The sequence below is a fragment of the Ceratotherium simum genome, chromosome 16 (assembly GCF_057802395.1).
Source record: "Ceratotherium simum simum isolate JZ-2026a chromosome 16, ASM5780239v1, whole genome shotgun sequence".
NCBI lineage: Eukaryota > Metazoa > Chordata > Mammalia > Perissodactyla > Rhinocerotidae > Ceratotherium > Ceratotherium simum.
The window spans coordinates 39890621-39909250 of NC_141915.1; the positions used below are offsets into that span (position 1 = coordinate 39890621).

General features: G+C 43.0%; 1 protein-coding gene across 3 annotated transcripts in view; it reads left to right on the forward strand.

The window, feature by feature from the left end:
• The window catches only part of WIPF2 (WAS/WASL interacting protein family member 2), a 45990-nt gene that overhangs the window by 22434 nt on the left and 4926 nt on the right, over positions 1–18630 (forward strand). For all 3 annotated transcript variants that reach the window (XM_087441120.1, XM_004434537.3, XM_087441121.1), the window contains exons 2-7: positions 1241–1372; positions 8337–8469; positions 9399–9515; positions 9857–10513; positions 16769–16978; positions 18312–18413. In XM_087441120.1, coding sequence (XP_087297246.1) covers positions 1310–1372; positions 8337–8469; positions 9399–9515; positions 9857–10513; positions 16769–16978; positions 18312–18413 — 1282 coding nt within the window. In that variant the 5' untranslated portion in view covers positions 1241–1309. The remainder of the gene's footprint in view (positions 1–1240; positions 1373–8336; positions 8470–9398; positions 9516–9856; positions 10514–16768; positions 16979–18311; positions 18414–18630) is intronic.

Consider the following 18630-nt stretch of genomic DNA (forward strand, 5'->3'; position numbering starts at 1 on the left):
TAGTTTATTACCAACGTCTTTACCGTATGATCCAGCAGTCACACTCCTTGGTATTTACTCAAGTGAGCTGAAAACTTAGGTCCACACAAAAACCTGCACAAGGATATTTATAGCAGCTTTATCCATTGCTGCAACTTGGAAGCAACCAAGATGTCATTCAGTAGGTGAATGGATAAACAAACAGTGGTACATTCAGGCAATGGAAGATTCTTCAACACTGAAAAGAATGAGGTAGCAAGCCATAAGAAGACTTGGAGGAACCTCTAATGCATATTACTAAGTGGAAGACACTAGTCTGAAAAGTTATATTATATGATTTCAACGTATTGTATGATTCCAAATAGATGGCATTCTGGAAAAGACAAAACTATGGAGACAGTAAAAAGATCAGTGGCTGCCAGAGGTTTAGGGGAAGGAGGGATGAATAGGCAGAGACAGGATTTTTAGGGCAGTGAAATTATTCTGTATGATACTACAGTGGTGGGTAGTTGTCATTATACATTTGTCCAAACACATAGAATGTGCAACACCAAGAATGAACCCTAATGTAAACTATGGATTTTGGGTGACAATGATGTGTCAATGTAGATTCATCACTTGTAACAAATGTACTCCTGCAGGACGTAGATAGTGGGGGAGGCTTTGTATGTGTGTGGGGAGAACAGGGGTCTATGGGTACTCTGTACTTTCTGTTCAATTTTGCTGTGAACCTAAAACTACTCTAAAAAAGAAAAGTTTATTAATTTAAAAAAAGTTGTCAAGGTGCTGGCCCGGTGGCGCAAGCGGTTGGGTGCGCGCATTCCACTGCGGCAGCCCAGGGTTCGCCGGATTGGATCCCAGGCCCGCACCGATGCGCCGCTTGTCGGGCCATGCTGTGGCGGCGTCCCATATAGGGTGGAGGAGGATGGGCATGGATGTTGGCCCGGGGCCAGTCTTCCTCAGCAAAAAGAGGAGGATTGGCAGATGTTAGCTCAGGGCTGATCTTCCTCACAAAAAAAAAGAGAAAAAAAAAGTTGTCAAAGAATAATTTGCGACAGAGACTATATATTTCCTACAAAGCCTACAGTGTTTATTATCTGGCCTTTTACAGCGAAGTTTACCAAGCCCTGGACTATATCACAGTGGGACGAGGAGATGAGGTGCTTAGTTTCTCTCTGGTGTCATAATCAGTCTTCTAGTTCTGGGTACTCAGTGTCTCTAATGGCAAAGTTGTTCTAATGAATTTCTGTTTCATTTGCAGGTATATGAGTGACCTAAAGCTGCAAATTAAAACGGAGAGAGAGCAGTGCCAACTGCGAGCAGGGCAAGGATGCCAATTCCTCCTCCCCCTCCACCCCTGCCTGGTCCTCCTCCACCTCCCACTTTTAACCAGGTAGGTAATCCTTCCACCTGGCTATCTCAAAACCTTAATGAATACTTAGGGCTTCCTGGTATAAGACAGCATACTCAAAGATGTGGTGTAGTAAGATGGAGAATTAATAAGTCTGTTTTCATCAAATAGTTGTGATTCCTGAGAGGTCCTTTTAGGACTATAGTGGCTTATCTAGTTTTCTTGTCCTGGTTCAGTCTAAATGGAGATTTGGATGGGTGGCATCAGAGTAGGAACTAGTGTTTCCCTCCTCAAACTGTTTTATAAAGGTGAGTGTTTTATAAAGGTCCTTTCTCTGGCATCCTTGAGAAAAGGGATGGCAATTCCTGATGGTTGTTTCTTGCTACCGTTTCATCTCCTTCTCATCTACTCCAAATCAGTTCATTTTAAAGCCAAGTCCCTCAAGTCTAACACCCCATCAAGAAAGAAAGGAGTTTATGAAATGTATTTGTAGGAAGACTTAAAGGTTCGATAATGGGAGAAAAAAAACAGTGTGGCTTCTGAACCAAGGAGGCAGCCGCTTTTCCAGTTGTCCCTCGGTATCTACGGGGGATTGGTTCCAGGACTCTCATGGGTCCAAAATCCATGGATGCTCAAATCCCTTATATAAAAAATGGCTTAGTATTTGCATATAACCTATGCATATCCTTCCATATACTTTATTTTATTTTTTATTTATTTGTTTCCCCAAAGCCCCAGTAGATAGTTGTATGTCATAGCTGCACATCCTTCTAGTTGCTGTATGTGGGACTTGGCCTCAGCATGGCCAGAGAAGCGGTGCATCAGTGCGCGCCTGGGATCCGAACCCGGGCTGCCAGCAGCGGAGCTCGCGCACTCAACTGCTAAGCCATGGGGCCGGCCCTACCATATACTTTAAATCATCTCTAGATAACTTATAATACTTAATACAGTGGAAGTGCTATGGAAATAGTTGTTATACTGTATTGTTTTGGGAATAATGACAGGGGAAAAAAGTCAGTACATATTCAGTACAGACTCAACCATCGTAGACCCTTCGATCAGCGGTTGGTTGACTCTGCCCCTGTAGAACCTGTGGATACGGATGGCCAACTACTATATCTGGATTGTGATATCTGTTGTCACGTGAGAAAGAAGCAACCTGAGTGCTTTATCTCATTTTTTTTTTAATTTGGAAGCAAAAGTAACTTTAGAGAATGAACATCCCTGGTGTGTGTGTGTGTGTGTGTGTGTGTGTGTGTGTGTGTGTGTGTGTTAGGTGTTTAACAGATGAGAAATTGTGCCCTAAAGAGGAAAAGTGACTTGCATAGCTAATTTATTTCAGAAGTAGGACTAGAGTTCAGGTCTGCCAACTTGTTTTTTCCCATAACTTCTGGTTTTCAGACATTTTGTTTGAGGATGTATGAACCCTCCTTTTGGATGATGGAATTTTATGTGGAAGCTCAATAAGTAGATAAAAGTAGAGCCGTTCTGGTTATAGTGGGATTCAAGGACCCAAAGTATATCGTTGGATCTCTATAACTTCTTGGCTTACTGCCCTGCATCATGCTGTCTCAGTCATTTACTCAGTAGCCTTTTACTAGAAGCTTAGTGTGTGTCAGGGACTTGGCTAGGCATACAATTTTTAAAAATCCAGATAATTTTACTCTGTACTTGTATTATATTGCTTGACTCTTTTACAACAATAATTTATTTACATAATTAAAAGAAAGAGAAAAGAAATATGCAGATAAGCAAAAAAGAAGCAAACAATATCATCTATAATACCATCGCCCAGAAATGAGACAGTTTCTGCCTTCAGGAGCTCCCAGTGCAGAGACTGAGACAGACAAGTCAACAGGCAGATTCCGTACTGTGCAGGGATAAATGTGGCCACAAAGAAGGGCACCTCACCTAGTGGTTGGAGGGAGAGGAGGCAGTCAGAGAAGGCTTCTAGTAGGGAGGTGATACTTGAGCTGAGTCTTAAAAGATGAGTAGAGTTTAGCCAGAAAGAGGAGAGGGAAGGAGGGCACTTGAAGTTGAGGAAGTAGAATGTGGAAGGGTGCTGATTTGTGAGAAAGCACACAAAGGTTTAGATTATTGCTTGAAAAGGGTGTGTGGTGGGAGATGAAGCGGGAGGGAGTAGGCTGGGGTTTGGATTTTTCTTCTGATGATGATAGGGAAGTGGTATATTTTCAGCAGCAGGGGTAATCTGATTGGGTCGTTCTTAACAGTGTGGGCAGTAGTTTAGGGGCTGAGACTGGAGACAGGGAGGTCGAGACTAGAGACAGAAGCCTGTTGCAACTGAAAATTGAGGTTCTGGACTAAAGCAGTGAGGATGGAGAGGAGATGAGAGATGCTTAGAAAGTAAAACCTTCTAAAGAGTGATGACAGAAGAGTGAGGAAGAGGAAGGAGATTTGAATGACTCTAGTTTGGGGGATTGATTGATTGATGGTGCTATTTATAAAGAGAAACAGGTTTGTGGAGGAGGATATGAGCTCAGTTTGGACATGTTTAGTAATATTTTAATAATATTTTTCTCTTTACAAAAGTAATATGTTCAAGAAATGAAGGAACGATGAGCAAAAAGGAGCAATTACCCATAATCCAACCATTCGTAACAGGCTTTGTATATATTCTTCCCTTCCTCCCTCTCTTTTATCTATCTACTTTTTTTAAAAAAGAGGTTGTGCTTTATATGCATACTGATTTCTAATCTGCTTTTCTTACTCATTAGTATATTGTAAATGGCTTATCATGTCATTAAATGGTTAGTGATATCATTAAAAAATTTTTTTAGTGTACTAAAAATGTGGAAAAAATTAGAATACCAATAAAAATAGAAAATGTTAAACTATCTGTAATTAACCTTTGTTAACATTTTATAAATTTTATATATTTATTGTGGGAAAACTAGAAAATACAAATAAACAAAGAGTTACTACCTGAAATTAACGTTTGCTAGTATCAGTTATATCCTTCAAGAAATTTTCTGTGTGTTTACCATTTTTTCTTCCAAATATAAAATTTGGAATCCAAATTAACCTAGCTAATTGTTTACTGAGCTCCTATTATACACCAGGCACTGTGCTAAGCTCTTGAAAAGTGTTATATTTCGTTTAGTTCTCAAAACTACCCTAGATAGTTTTGATAGGTTCTATTGTTAGTCCTCTTCTATAGAGGAGAAAACGAATCATGCTGTATTTATTGTTTTACAATGTTTTTTACTTGATTGTGTCAAACATTTACTGCTATGTAAAGATATTTACTTCTTTTTTTTTTTTTTAATTTTTATTTATTTATTTTTTTCCCCCAAAGCCCCAGTAGATAGTTGTATGTCATAGCTACACATCCTTCTAGTTGCTGTATGTGGGACACGGCCTCAGCATGGCCAGAGAAGCGGTGCGTGGGTGCGTGCGCGGGATCCAAACCCGGGCTGCCAGCAGCGGAGCACGTGCACTTAACCGCTAAGCCGCGGGGCCGGCCCAAGATATTTACTTCTACATCTTTAAGAGTTTTAACTGGCGTCCCATTGTATGGTTGTACCATCATTGTTCCTGTTGGTTGAACTTTTAGATTATTTTCAGTTTTATGCTATTATAAACTGGTTTTTTTGCTATTATTAACATCTTTGTGCACTTCTCCAATTGTTTTCTTAAAGTTAATTCTTAGAAGTAGAATTCTTATGCTAGACTTTTTAAGGGTGTTTGATACATAAATTACTTTCTGGAAAGATCATACCAATTTATCTTACCCTAGGAAGTACAAAAGAGTACTTGTTTCCCTGAATCCTTGTGACCACCATAGGATGGTTATTTGTTCTACACATTTTTGAGCATCCTCAGTATGCCAGGCATTGTACAGCGGACCCCGCCTTCATGAAGCTGACAGTCTCTTTAATTACAGTTTTAATTTTTTTGTTTTTTTTTCCCCCCAAAGCCCCAGCAGATAGTTGTAGGTCATAGCTGCGTATCCTTCTAGTTGCTGTATGTGGGACACGGCCTCAGCATGGCCGGAGAAGCGGTGCGTTGGTGCGCCCCCCAGGGATCCGAACCCGGGCCGCCAGCAGCGGAGCGCGTGCACTTAACCGCTAAGCCATGGGGCCGGCCCTACAGTTTTAACCTTTACCAGCTTCATTGGTAAATAATGATACTGTGTTTTAGCCTGCATTTTTTATTGTAGTTGAAATTTTTTTTTCATATTTGCTGGCTCTTTGATTTCTTTCATGCGGTGTTCATATCCTTTGCTTATTATCCTATTGATTTATAAGTCATCTTTATATGTTAATACTCTACAGATTTAGGACACTAACTCTGTGTCTGTTACGTTCATCATAGATGATTTTTCCTTCCAGGATGTCATCTACTTATTATATTCCTAAGTAAATAATTTGTAATAAACAAGTCTGTCAGTCTTTTCCTATATTTCAGTTGTCATGCTTTCCTATATTTTAGTTGTTATGTCCTTCCCCTTACCTAATTTTTTTATATACAGTAGTCCCACCCTCATCTGTGGGGGATACGTTCCAAGACACCGCACTCCCCCGCCCCCCTGTGGATGCCCAAAACCACAGATAGTACCGAACCCTATATGTACTATGTTTTTTCCTATACATACATACCTATGATAAAGTTTAATTTATAAATTAGGCACAGTAAGAGATTAACAACAATAACTTCTCTTTGGCATATCTGAATTGCCAGCATCACTACTTTTGCAGTTTGGAGCCATTCTTAAGTAAAATAAGGGTTACTTGAACACAAGCACTGCGATACCTCAACAGTCAATCTGATAACCCAAGGTGGGTGGGTAGCGTATACAGTGTGGATATACTGGACAAAGGGGTGATTCACGTCCTGGGCAGGATGGAGCAGCACAGCATGAGATTTCATCATGCTACTCAGAATGGCATGCAATTTAAAACTTACGAATTGTTTATTTCTGGAATTTTCCATTTAATATTTTCAGACTGCGGTTGACCATGGGTAACTGAAACTAAAAAAAAACGAAACTGCAGATAAGGGGGGGACTACTGTAGTATTTCTGTGGTTTATTTTTTTTAATTTACGTTTTATAATTCAGCTAGAATTTGAGAGTAAGCTACAAGGCAGGGATGTAACTGTATTATTTTTTTCCAAAAATTAACCAGTTTTTATTAACAGCTTGTATTTAAAAATCTATGCTTTCTGCAGTGATGAAATACACTTTTATTATTTTTTATATAGACCTAGGCTTGCTTGTGGACTTTCTGTTTTGTTCCATTTATCTGGCTGTCTGTCCCTGTGCTCCTATTGTCGTTGGTCCTAGCTTTTAGTAGTGCAAGTGCCATTTTCATAGTTTTTTTTTTTTTTTTTAAAGATTTTATTTATTTATTTTTCCCCCAAAGCCCCAGTACATAGTTGTCTGTCATAACTGCACATCCTTCTAGTTGCTGTATGTGGGACGCGGCCTCAGCATGGCTGGAGGAGTGGTGCCTCGGTGCTCACCCGGGATCCGAACCCGGGCCGCCGGCAGCGGAGCGCATGCACTTAACCGCTAAGCCACGGGGCCGGCCCGATAGTTTTTTTTTCAAATGTTTAATCTTCCAGATGGATTTTAGAATAATTTTTTACTGGTTTCCAAAAAATTCCTTTGGGTGTTTTAATTTGAAAATTTTGTAAGGAACATGATATTGATGTGTTGCATTTTAGGTATGTGTAGGAAATTCATTTGGAGATGTCCTATATGCATTGGCATATATGGGCATGAAGCTCAGGTCAAGGAGTGGGGACAAGATATAAAGATTTGAGATTTTGGGGCTTATAGGTGGTATTCAAATCCTGGGACTGGATGAGCTTCCTTAGGGATATTTAGATGGAGACTAAGGATAGAACTCTGTGAAATGACATTTAAGAGGTAGGTAGAGGATCAAGGACTTGAAATATGATTGTTGTTGAAAGAGACAGTAGGGAAAGTGGAAAAGGCATGGGCTTTGACACAGTCAGACCAGCATTCAAATCTCAGCTCTACATTTACTAATCATGTGGCATTAATTTTCCTAAACTTTTATTTCTTCTTCTTTGGAATGGGAATAATACAACCTATTTTATAACATTATTTAGAGGATAAACTGAAGTAATAGGGACGCAATAAGGTATGTTAGGTGAGATAAGGTATGAATTTTAGAGTCCCTGTCTGGTTTGGATCCTTGCTTTACCATTTACTGGATTCATGGCCTTGGGAAACTATTGAGCTTCTGGCCCACACTTTCCAAATGAGTAATGATAATAGTACCTTTCTCATAGGAATATTTCAAGATTTAAATGAGATAATGCAAGTAATGTTCTTAGCACAATACCTGAGGCATAGTAGGGACTCAATGAATGTTTGCCTTGTTGATGATGATAGATATAAAGCATCTAATGCACAGCCTAGCACGTAGGTACTCAGTAAGTATTAGAATAGGCCTCCTGTCAGAAGCTTCTGAATAGGAGGGAGACCAATACCCTTCACAGAAGGTACAACAGGAGAAAAAGGATGAAGAAGAGTGATAGTGCACATTGCTACTGTCATTTGGCACATACCTGATTGGGTTAGAGAGGCATCTTATGGCATCCAGTTTGGCTTAAGGTATTTATCCCAAGCTTGTGATGAAGGAAACTATTTATTTTTTATTTTATTTATTTATTTATTTATTTTTTTGCGAGGAGGATCAGCCCTGAGCTAACATCCGTGCTAATCCTCCTCTTTTTGCTGAGGAAGACCAGCTCTGAGCTAACATCTATTGCCAATCCTCCCCCCCCCCCCCCGCCAAAGCCCCAGTAGATAGTTGTATGTCATAGTTGCACATCCCTCTAGTTGCTGTATGTGGGACGCGGCCTCAGCATGGCTGGAGAAGCGGTGTGTCGGTGCGCGCCCAGGATCCGAACCCGGGCCACCAGCAGCAGAGCGCGCGCACTTAACCGCTAAGCCACGGGGCCAGCCCAAGGAAACTATTTAGGATGAACTTATATTTCCCTCTTCCTCCAGGCAAACACAGAGCTGCCCAAGCTGAGTAGAGAAGAGCAGCGGGGTCGAGGTGCCCTCTTACAGGACATCTGCAAAGGGACCAAGCTGAAGAAGGTGACCAACATTAATGATCGGAGTGCTCCCATCCTTGAGAGTGAGTCTCAGCTTCATTTCCTAGTGAACCACCAGGATCCCAGGATTGACGTGGAGACTTGACTGGCTTGTCATTTTTATTGTTGGGCCTTGAGTTGGGAGAGTTTTGTCCTTTGGGAGAGTTTTCTTTGCCTGTCTTCCTATCTGTTCATTTTATTTTATTTCTTTATTTATTTATTTGTTCCCCCAAAGCCCCAGCAGATAGTTGTATGTCATAGCTGCACATCCTTCTAGTTTGCTGTATGTGGGATGCGGCCTCAGCATGGCCAGAGAAGCGGTGCATTGGTGCACGCCCGGGATCCGAACCCGGGCCGCCAGCAGCGGAGCGCGCGCACTTAACCACTAAGCCATGAGGCCGGCTCCGTGTTCATTTGAATAACTTAGAAATTTCTTACTAACCTTTGGGAAGCATTCTCAGGATTAAGACTCCTATCTCCTATTGTAATTGGTGCTGGTTAGGGCACATCTTTGGCTGTTCTCTGAGGAGACCACCATGTTCCTAAAAACCGCTAAGCTAAAGCCAGTGAAGTGTTTATAATTGCTACAAGTGTCCATTCTGGTAGGCCTCGGGAGAGTTTGCTCACACCTGGGTCCCTGAGTCATTGGCGTCCTTAGCATCTGGGACTTGGAGAGGAGAGCCCAGAGAACTCTATGGAACTTGTCTTTATCCTGGTTATCCTTCTGCCCTGAACAAGGGAAGATTGGCTCCTTGTTTCTTTTGTTCTGTCTCTTTCATCACAGCAAACAGTATCATCCCCACACGAAGCTGTGGAGCAGAGAGGCCTAGCTTTTGTTTTTAATGGAAAGGCAAAAGAAAGATTGATTTGTTTGCAAATTAAAACCCAGATAGAGGAGGGGTTTCTCCTCAGAATTGACTTGGTCATCAGGTCAGAGTATATGAAGTGAAAACCCTCATGGTATGCTTTCCAGAACCTAAAGGAAGCAGTGGTGGTTATGGCTCTGGAGCAGCTGCCCTACAGCCCAAGGGAGGTCTCTTCCAAGGAGGGGTGCCAAAGCTCCGACCTGTGGGAGCCAAGGATGTTTCAGGTACCTGATAAGTACTTTCTTACCGCATTAATTTCTGACTGGTCCCGAGTGGGCCCTCTGGGGTTGAGGAGTGTGGTAGAGGTGGGAGGAAGGAGGTGTGGAAGGAGGAGTGGAGTTATAGAGTGGAATAAAACAAAAGCTGAGGAATTAAATAAAAATATTCAGCTTATATCAGCAGTATTCATTAATGGGCTCTGAGCCTGAAACCAGGTTAAAACCCAGAGCTATACAGCTCCTTTCCCTGCTGCCGTGCAGATTGCACTAGGAGGCTCGGTGAGGTAGGGATACTGACCAACATATATCTGGCTCTGTTGATCCAGTGCTGTCTCGTGTATTTGTAGAGAACCTAGCTGGTAAGCCAGCTCTACAAGTCCCCAGTTCCCGAGCTGCTGCTCCAAGGCCTCCAGTGTCTACAGCCAGCGGGCGCCCTCAAGATGATACCGACAACAGCCGAGCCTCCCTCCCAGAACTGCCCCGGAAGCAGAGACCGTCGTTACCGGACCTCTCCCGGCCTAATACCACCAGCAGTACGGGCATGAAGCACAGCTCCTCTGCCCCTCCTCCGCCACTCCCAGGGCGGCGTGCCAATGCACCCTCTACACCTCTGCCTATGCACAGCAACAAAGCCCCAGCCTACAACAGAGAGAAACCCTTGCCGCCCACACCTGGACAAAGGCTTCACTCTGGTCGAGAGGGACCTCCTGCTCCACCCCCAGCCAAACCACCTCCTTCCCCTGTGAATGTTAGAACGGGACCAAGTGGCCAGTCTCTGGCCCCTCCTCCTCCGCCTTACCGCCAGCCTCCTGGGGTCCCCAATGGACCCTCCAGTCCCACTAATGAGTCAGCCCCTGAGCTGCCACAGAGACACAATTCTTTGCATAGGAAGACACCGGGGCCTGTCAGAGGCCTAGCGCCTCCTCCACCCACCTCAGCCTCCCCCTCTTTACAGAGTAATAGGCCTCCTCCCCCAGCCCGAGACCCTCCCAGTCGGGGAGCAGGTAAGTGCCTGGAGGCACCTTTTTTCCCTATCATACAGAAAGTTGAGTTTATCTTTCCTCTTTACCCTTTTTCCCAAAGCTCTCCTTCAGTGATTGAAGAGAATAAGAATTCACTTACTCATTCAGCAAGTTTATCAAGTGTCTTTTTATGTGTCCAGACTCTGTTGTTAGGCAAACAGCAATAAATAGAAAAGACAAAAAATTCCTGTTCTCCTGGATAGTCAAGCAAATAAATTAGTAAAAAATGTATGAATATGTAGTGTGTAGGTGCTTTAGAGAAATACAGAGCAGAGAGGGGGAATAGGATATACTGGGGTAGGGATGGAGTGATGATATTTTCAGTTGCGGGAATGGGGAGTGAGGCAGGGTCAGGGAAGGCCTTACTGATAAAGTGACCGTTTGGCAAAGACCTGAAGAAAGTGAGGGAGTAAGCTAAGCAGGCATTGAGAAAGCAAATGCAAAGGCCAGGAGACTGGGGACAGCAAGGAGGCCATCGTGGCAGGACTAGGATGACTGAGGGGAAAAGTGCCAGGATATGGAAATCAAAGAGCTGGGTTTCCACGGGAGAACATTGTAGGACTTTGTAAAGACTTGGGGTTGTACTCTGTGTGAGATGAGGAGCCACTGAAGGGGTTGGAATAGAGGAGTAGCATTGATTGATCTTTTAAAAAGATCACCAGCTCCTGAGTTGAGAACAGACTGCAGGAGAACAAAGGTGGCAAAAGGACACCACTTAGGAGGCTGTTGCAATAAACTGGGCAGATGGGTAGGACCACAGCAGGTTTGGGGGAAGGTAGGTGTTCAGGTATGGACAAGTCAAATTTGAGATGCCTGTTAGACATCCAAGAGGAAATAATGAGTAGGTGATTGGCTGTCAGACTCGGAAGTTCAGAGGAGAGGTCTGGCTAGAGAGAGAAATTTGAATGATATTGAAAACCACATGCTGGGTGAGATCACCTAGGAAGTGAGTATAGAGAGAAGAGATCTGAGGCCTGAGGTCAGAGAGATGAAGAGCGCCAAGCAGAGGAAGCTGAGAAAGAGCCTCCAGTGAGGAATGAGGGAGGGACACCAAGAGAGTAATGGAAAAACTCCAAGATAGAGTGACTGATCAGCTGTGTCTGGTGCTGCAGATAGTCAGGTAAGTTGAAGACGAGAGTGACATTGATCTTAGCAACAGGGGAGTCATTTTTGGGGACCCCCAAACAACATGGGACCCTTTTGAGTAGTTTTAGTGGAGTGGTAGAGGAAGGGTGAAGGTGGAAGTCTTAATTGGGATGGGTTCAAGAACGCAGGTATAGGAGGAAAGGAATTGGAGATGGCAATATAGAAATCCCTTAAGGAATTTGCTGCAAAGGGGAGTAGGGGGTGCAGATGAATGGTTGCTGGAGGAGGATGTGGGATTAAGGGTTGGATTTTTTTTCCCTCCATGATGAGAGAGAGTTCAGTGTCTGTATACTGGTGGAATGATCCAGTAGAGAGGGAGAAAATTGCCTGAGTAATGTCCTTGAGGAGGCAAGAAGGAATGGAATCTGATCCATAGGTAAGGGGTTGATCTTAGATAAAAACACAGTTCTTCTATGGTAACTGGAGGGAAGGCAAAGCATATAGGCATAGAAGCAAGTGGGTAGGTGGATGCAATGGTAGGAGCACGTGGAAAGTTTCTTCTGATTTGCTTCTGTTTTCTTGGTGAAATAGAAAGCAAGGACATCTGCTGTGAATGAGGGAGGGGAAGGAGAGGGAGATTTGAGAGAGAGAAAAGGGCCTGAAGTGGTCATCTGGGAGCGTGGGAGTGAACGGAGTAGGGAAGTGTGCTAGGATAACCAGCAACAGGAAGGGCCACTCGAGATTAGAGGCCGTACATTTCAAGTGAGGTTGATTAGCTCGGTGTGTATTCAGCAGTGCATTTGCAGGTACTAAGTAGGGGTAGAGTTGTATTTAACCAAGGTTAGCATTTTTTAGGCACGTGTGACTATAAGGGAGAGCTGGGCAAGGAAGTGTGTAAGGGAGTGATTGTAACAATGGGCCATGGTCCTAAGCTGGGTGAGGAGGGGATTAAGGAACCCTAGAAAAGGTAGACAAGGTTGTATAATCTTTTTACAAAATAGCATGACTGAAATGAGAGGGTGAAGGAGACCATGGCAGCTGTCTGGAGCCTTCTTAGAACCAGAAATTTTGGGTTCCATATCCTCTTGTATCATTGGGCTTTCAGCCACACCTTCCACAAATGGCTTTTGAGCTTTTATTTTAAACAATCAGTCTTTGCAGGTATAGATCATTGGTTAAGAAGTTATGTCCTCAAGAAGCACGTATTAAAAGCCCGTTAACTTGTCTTGCTGTTTGGTTAGGTACATAGAGATTTGTACTCCAGGAGCTGGCAGTCTAACATAAGGCAGTCATGCAGCAACCTGCTGCGTTCCTGACCCCGTATCTCCTTGGCTTTAGCCATAAGGATACAGTCCTAAAGTGGCCTTTGATTCTACAAAGTTTAGGTTTAAAATTTTTTAATTTTAATTTAGGGATTTTTTTAAGACCCTTTATCTGAGCAGAGCCCATATGTTTCCAACCCCATCCAGGAATAGAAGCAGAGAAAAATGTAATTTCTATGGGTTGAGCTGAGTAGTTTTAAATGTGCAGACTTCTTATTTTCCACTTCTCAGTTCTTTCTCTGTGGTTTCTTTAGAAAAATGTGAAGTTATGAGCCTTGTTCTTCTGTCCATTAAGCATCACCTACTTTGAGGGCTGGCAGAGGCCTCAGCCTGCTTTCCTTATCAGTAAACAGAGCAGCAATTCTTAAGAGTGACACACTGGAAAAAACTGAGATATTTTAGTCAGAGATCTTTTGTGTATTGGCTCTATTTGTTGTGTGATATAGGGCAAATCACTCTGATTCTCTGAGTTTGTTTCCCCATCTGTGAGATGGTGTTCACAGTACTTTCAGAGGTGGTATGTATGAAAGTGCTTTGTAAACTACAGTATGCTGATGAACATGAGTGGTTTCATGCAAAGGGCTTCCAGGTAGTTCATGGACTTATCTCTGTTATTAAATAATGTTATGACCATATTATTTGATAATGTACTTTTGTTTTCATATTATTTACATTTGAAAGAGTATGGAGTCTTTTGCCTTTCCAGGGTGCTCAGGGAGCAAAAAAATACCACATTATTGGTCTGTAGAGTTTGTTTCCTGAGTTTTTTCCTTTACAGAATAAAACACTGTCTATTTTTCTTTTGCTGAGGAAGATTCACCCTGAGCTAACATCCATCACCAGTCCTCCTCTTTTTGCTTGAGGAAGATTTGCCCTGACCTAACATCTGTTGCAAATCTTCCTCTGTTTTGTAGGTGGGCTGCTGCCATAGCATGGCCACCAACCAGCGGTGTAGGTCCGCACCTGGAAACCGAACGCGGGCTGCCAGAGCACACCAAACTTAACTGCTAGGCCACTGGGGCTGGCCGAAAACACTGTCTATTTTTAAGAGAATTTTTTCTTTTCAAAAGAATATATACCATCATGCTTTCCTCAAAATTGGGTTTATCTTAGATTATAAAAGGTGATCTCCCACCCCAAGGGTTTTTACAAACTGGTTGTTTCTTGGGGTCCTGGGTTCTGATTCTGTCACTTGAAACAGTCTTAAAACCGGTTATGACAAAGAGCTCAGAAACTTATTGGAGGTGGCAGAACCTGATTGGGATGACTGTCCCTGAAGGAGGGAGCCGAAGGAGCCAAGCAGGTCGCTCTTGGCCCTGCTCTGTTTTGCCCGTCCAGGTTGGCTCTAATCACTGCCACCTGCCCAATGTCTAGCTGGTATCTTTTTGAGCCTAGCTAACCCTGTCTGCTTTACTCTGTCTGGCCCTGCCCTAGGAATACATACAAAGTCTCAGGGTCCTCCGAAATCTGGGTTTTAGGGAGATATTTTGAGGATGACCCGAAAGACCTTTGGTTTGGGCAGATTTGGAATGAAAACAAGGCTCAGAGATCTGCTGGGAGGTGTTAAGGAGATTTCTCTTTAATTATTACCTCTAATGGCTGCTGTACATGCTTAAACAGACCTTGAAAAGAGTGAGGGAGAGTTGACATTCTGAGTGTGTCTTATAGGAAGCAAAAACTAACGTTTACTGGGCCTACAGTGCTGGATTCCTTATATATATATACATCACCTCATTACTGTTACATGCTTAACTACAGTTACTCTACAGAAATTCTGACAGTAATTCAGAAGGAATAATAAGATGTACTTTTATTACTAAAACAGTGTTGTCTGTTAAGCCAAGTAGTCTCTCCATGTACTATTTAGGTAACTACTATTTATTGGACGTGGCCTAAGTACGAAAAGACGCACTGTTCTCTCGCTGGACTGCATATTTGTTGGGGAGATAAGATACATAATACTTGCGGTAGTTATGGAGGAGCAGTGTGGGGGTGCTGGAAAGAGCAGACGTGTGCTGGGTCTATTTGTATTAGGTCTGTGACCTGAGTCCCAGTTTCCTTATCTGTGAAATGGAGACAATACCACATACTTTGCAGGGGTGGCTGTAAGAATTTTTTAAGATTTAATGCATATAAAGCACCCAGGAGAGTGCCTGGAACATAATGGATACCAAATAAATGGTAGTTACTGTTATTGTTAATGTAAAGCATAAAAGTAATACAACTTAAACACATTAGAACCTATTGCAGTGATGCTGCCATTTTTTCAGATAGGCTTTTGACGTTACCTTCAACTTGGTGGCAAATTTTTCTCTTTTAAGGGTGAATTTGATTTTTGAAAACAGCCAAAAAGCGGAGTGAGCCATAGGTACAAATACTTTTGTTGGTGGTGGTGGTGGGGCGACCTCAGAAATGGGATGTGACCATCATATAATATTTATGGATCTGTCTGATGAACTGAGTTTGGTGGCAGTTCCAAAAGAGGTATTGCCAATTTTTTTGAGCAAGAAGACTATCATTGGAGATATGTAACTTCCTCAAATGAATCCTACTATAGATATTTTGAAAATCACTCATTTTAGTCTGTACTATTCAGTGCTAGAATAAGTGACATAACCTTTATATGCTGTGGGGGAGCAAAGAAGGAGGGGATCAGAATAGAGTGGATTGCTTTGGGAAAATCACTGGAGAAGATGGGACTTGTTGAATCTTAAAGCTTAGGTAGAATTTGGTAGTAAGGGAAGAGGGATCATATTTCAGAGTATTGTGAGAGAGTCGCAAAAGCAAAGCATATCTAATTTGGTTAATTCAGCAAACGTTGATTGAGTACCTACCTTGTGCTGTACATTTGTCTGAGCTTGGAGATTCAGATGAATGGACACTGCTCTGACTTTAAGGAATACACAGTATACTGGGAAAGAGGCACATAATAATGAATAATTATAATACAATATAGTAGAGTGGTGGCGAGGTACAGAGATACAGAGTTACAGTGGACATGCAGAAGAGGGTACCTCTCCCAGTCTAGGAATTAAGAAAGTAAGAGGAGAAGGTGAGATCAGGCAGACTGATAGGGGAGGTTACTGTGTAAGAAAGGAGGATAATTGGGTGAGACTCAACTGGGGACGTAGGAAATGCAAAACCCTTGAAAAAGTTTGAGCAAGTTATTTTGGGGAGATTAGTGAATTGTGGTATGCAGAATGCATTGGAAGGGTAAGAGATTAGAAGCAAGGAGAACGTTTGGGAGGCTTTTTGCAGTGGAACAGGCTAAATGGGAGAAAGCCCTGAATTGTGGAGGAAGGCGTGGAAAAGCGGGAAAAAAAATCATCAAGAATAGGTAGACTGGGGCCAGCCTGGTGTCGTAGTGCTTAGGTTCACGTGCTCCGCTTTGGCGCCCCAGGGTTCACAGGTTTGGATCCCGGGCATGGACTGACGCACCGCTTATCAAGCCATGCTGTGGCAGTGTCCCATATGGAGTGGAGGAAGGTGGGCACGGATGTTAGCCCAGGGCCAGTCTTCCTCACAAAAAAAATAAATAAATAAAAAAGAAGAGGAAGAAGAGGTAGAGTTCTTGACTCGATTTGTCATGGGAAATGAAAAAGGGTCATACCTTTATTCTGAACTTTGGTTTCTGGAAGAATCTTGGTGATGTTAAAGGAAATAGGTGTGAGAGGAAGGTGAAAATGGTATTTAACATGCTCCTCAGAGGCTCACAGAGCCCGGTTCTTTGGGAAAGCACCCAGGTGCTCTTTTAGCCCATTTCTCTCAAATCCTTCTACCCCTTACCATCTGTACATCCAAACCTAACTGCTTTGGATTTTAATTGCAGCTCCTCCACCCCCGCCACCCATGATCCGAAATGGTGCCAGGGATGCTCCCCCTCCCCCACCACCATACCGAATGCATGGGTCAGAACCCCCGAGCCGAGGAAAGCCCCCACCTCCGCCCTCCAGGACGCCAGCTGGGCCACCCCCTCCTCCTCCACCACCCCTGAGGAATGGCCACAGAGATTCAATTACCACTGTCCGATCTTTCTTGGGTGAGTAGCTAGCTGTTTTAGTCTCATAGTTCCTGTGGTGACTTCACTAATTCCAGTGGCCACTGTAGAGTGGGGTGGTCACTTGGTATCCTCCATTCACAGCTGTTCCTCTCCTGACTTTATCTCAGACTTCTAGGCCCCATCAATTGACATCCCTTTCCATATGCTGGGCATGGTTGCTTTGGAATAGATTGAAGTAAAATCAGCAGGTGGTGTGCTAACTCTAAAGCCATCCTCTTGCTCCCCTCCATCATTCTCTGTGGTTAGCCTTTAGGTCAGAAACCGTATCCTCTTTAGGATTATTCAGATAGGAATTACATACCCTTCTAGGAAGAAGAGCTCTTTTCTGGCCCTTTAAAAACAAAACAAAACACTGTGTACACATTTATCTAGTAATCCAAAACCACTAACTAGCTGTGTTACTTTGAGGAAGTCACTTCCCTATCTGTGAAAGGAGGAGGTTGACTAGATTAGGAGTGTTATCAGATGAACTTTTCCAAGGTTGTAAATGAGTCTTAGGCCACACCTAAGAGATTCTAATTCTTTAGATCTGGGATGGAGCCCCAGGCAAAGGTTGTCCAGAGGGTACGTTAGATCCTCTATTGAGAACCTCTGGAAAGATCTGTATGGTCTCTTTCAGCTCTAACACTTTAGATTCTTTAGTGGTTGACTTTTCTCCACCCCTGCTCTAATCTGTTCCTATTAGGTGGACCAGGGTTTTTGCTTTGAAGATAGGTCCTTTGGAATGTGATCAAGCTACACCCGTAGAAAATTTGAGCCCTCTTGTAGAGGGGCATGGAAAGTGGTAGTGGGGGTCATGAGATGGCTCTCCCAGCTGTGTTGCAGAGCTAAATGAGGGTGACCTGGGCCAAAAGAGAATTATCTGGTCAGCTCTCTCACTAGCTGGTGACAGATATTCCCATTTTAGGTTAATTTCTACCACTTTGTGGATTCGGTTCATTTGGTTTCCCATGGTGACAGTCTGTAAGATGATGATGTTATAGAAAAACAGAACTGTATTTCTTTCTGCTCTCATGCAAACAGCTGGGCTCCTTTCCTGTGATATGCCTGGTTTTTGATGGGAAGATTTAAAGAATCAGCTCAAAGACTTATTCTTTAATGTAAAGAGCCTTTGAGCCCATCCTCTGTACATACGAGGCATGTAGAGTGATGCTGTTACTGTCTTTAGGCACCTTGGTTTAGAGGGCAAGGCAGGCCCTCATACTACATAAGAATGCACGGGAGACTCATAAGGGGAGGATCACAAGTGGTACAGAGGTGTGTGGGAGCACAAGGAAGGGTGATAGGAATTAATATTCTGTTCCTTTTGCAGATGACTTTGAGTCAAAGTATTCTTTCCACCCAGTAGAAGACTTTCCTGCTCCAGAAGAATATAAACACTTTCAGAGAATATATCCCAGCAAAACAAACCGAGGTGAGAGGAGGAGTCATGAAAGTTTTTCCATAATTGCATAGAATGTAGAATTGGTATGCTTTTCTTAGGTTAAAATTTGCTTTCCTCATCTTCATTTTCTTAAAAAAACAACAAAACATAATCCCCAAATTGTAAAGGTTGGTGTAGAGAGCCTGTCTCTCATTTCAGGAATGATTGGGTTGTTCAAGGTCTGGTGGGTGACCTTGGGTATGTGATT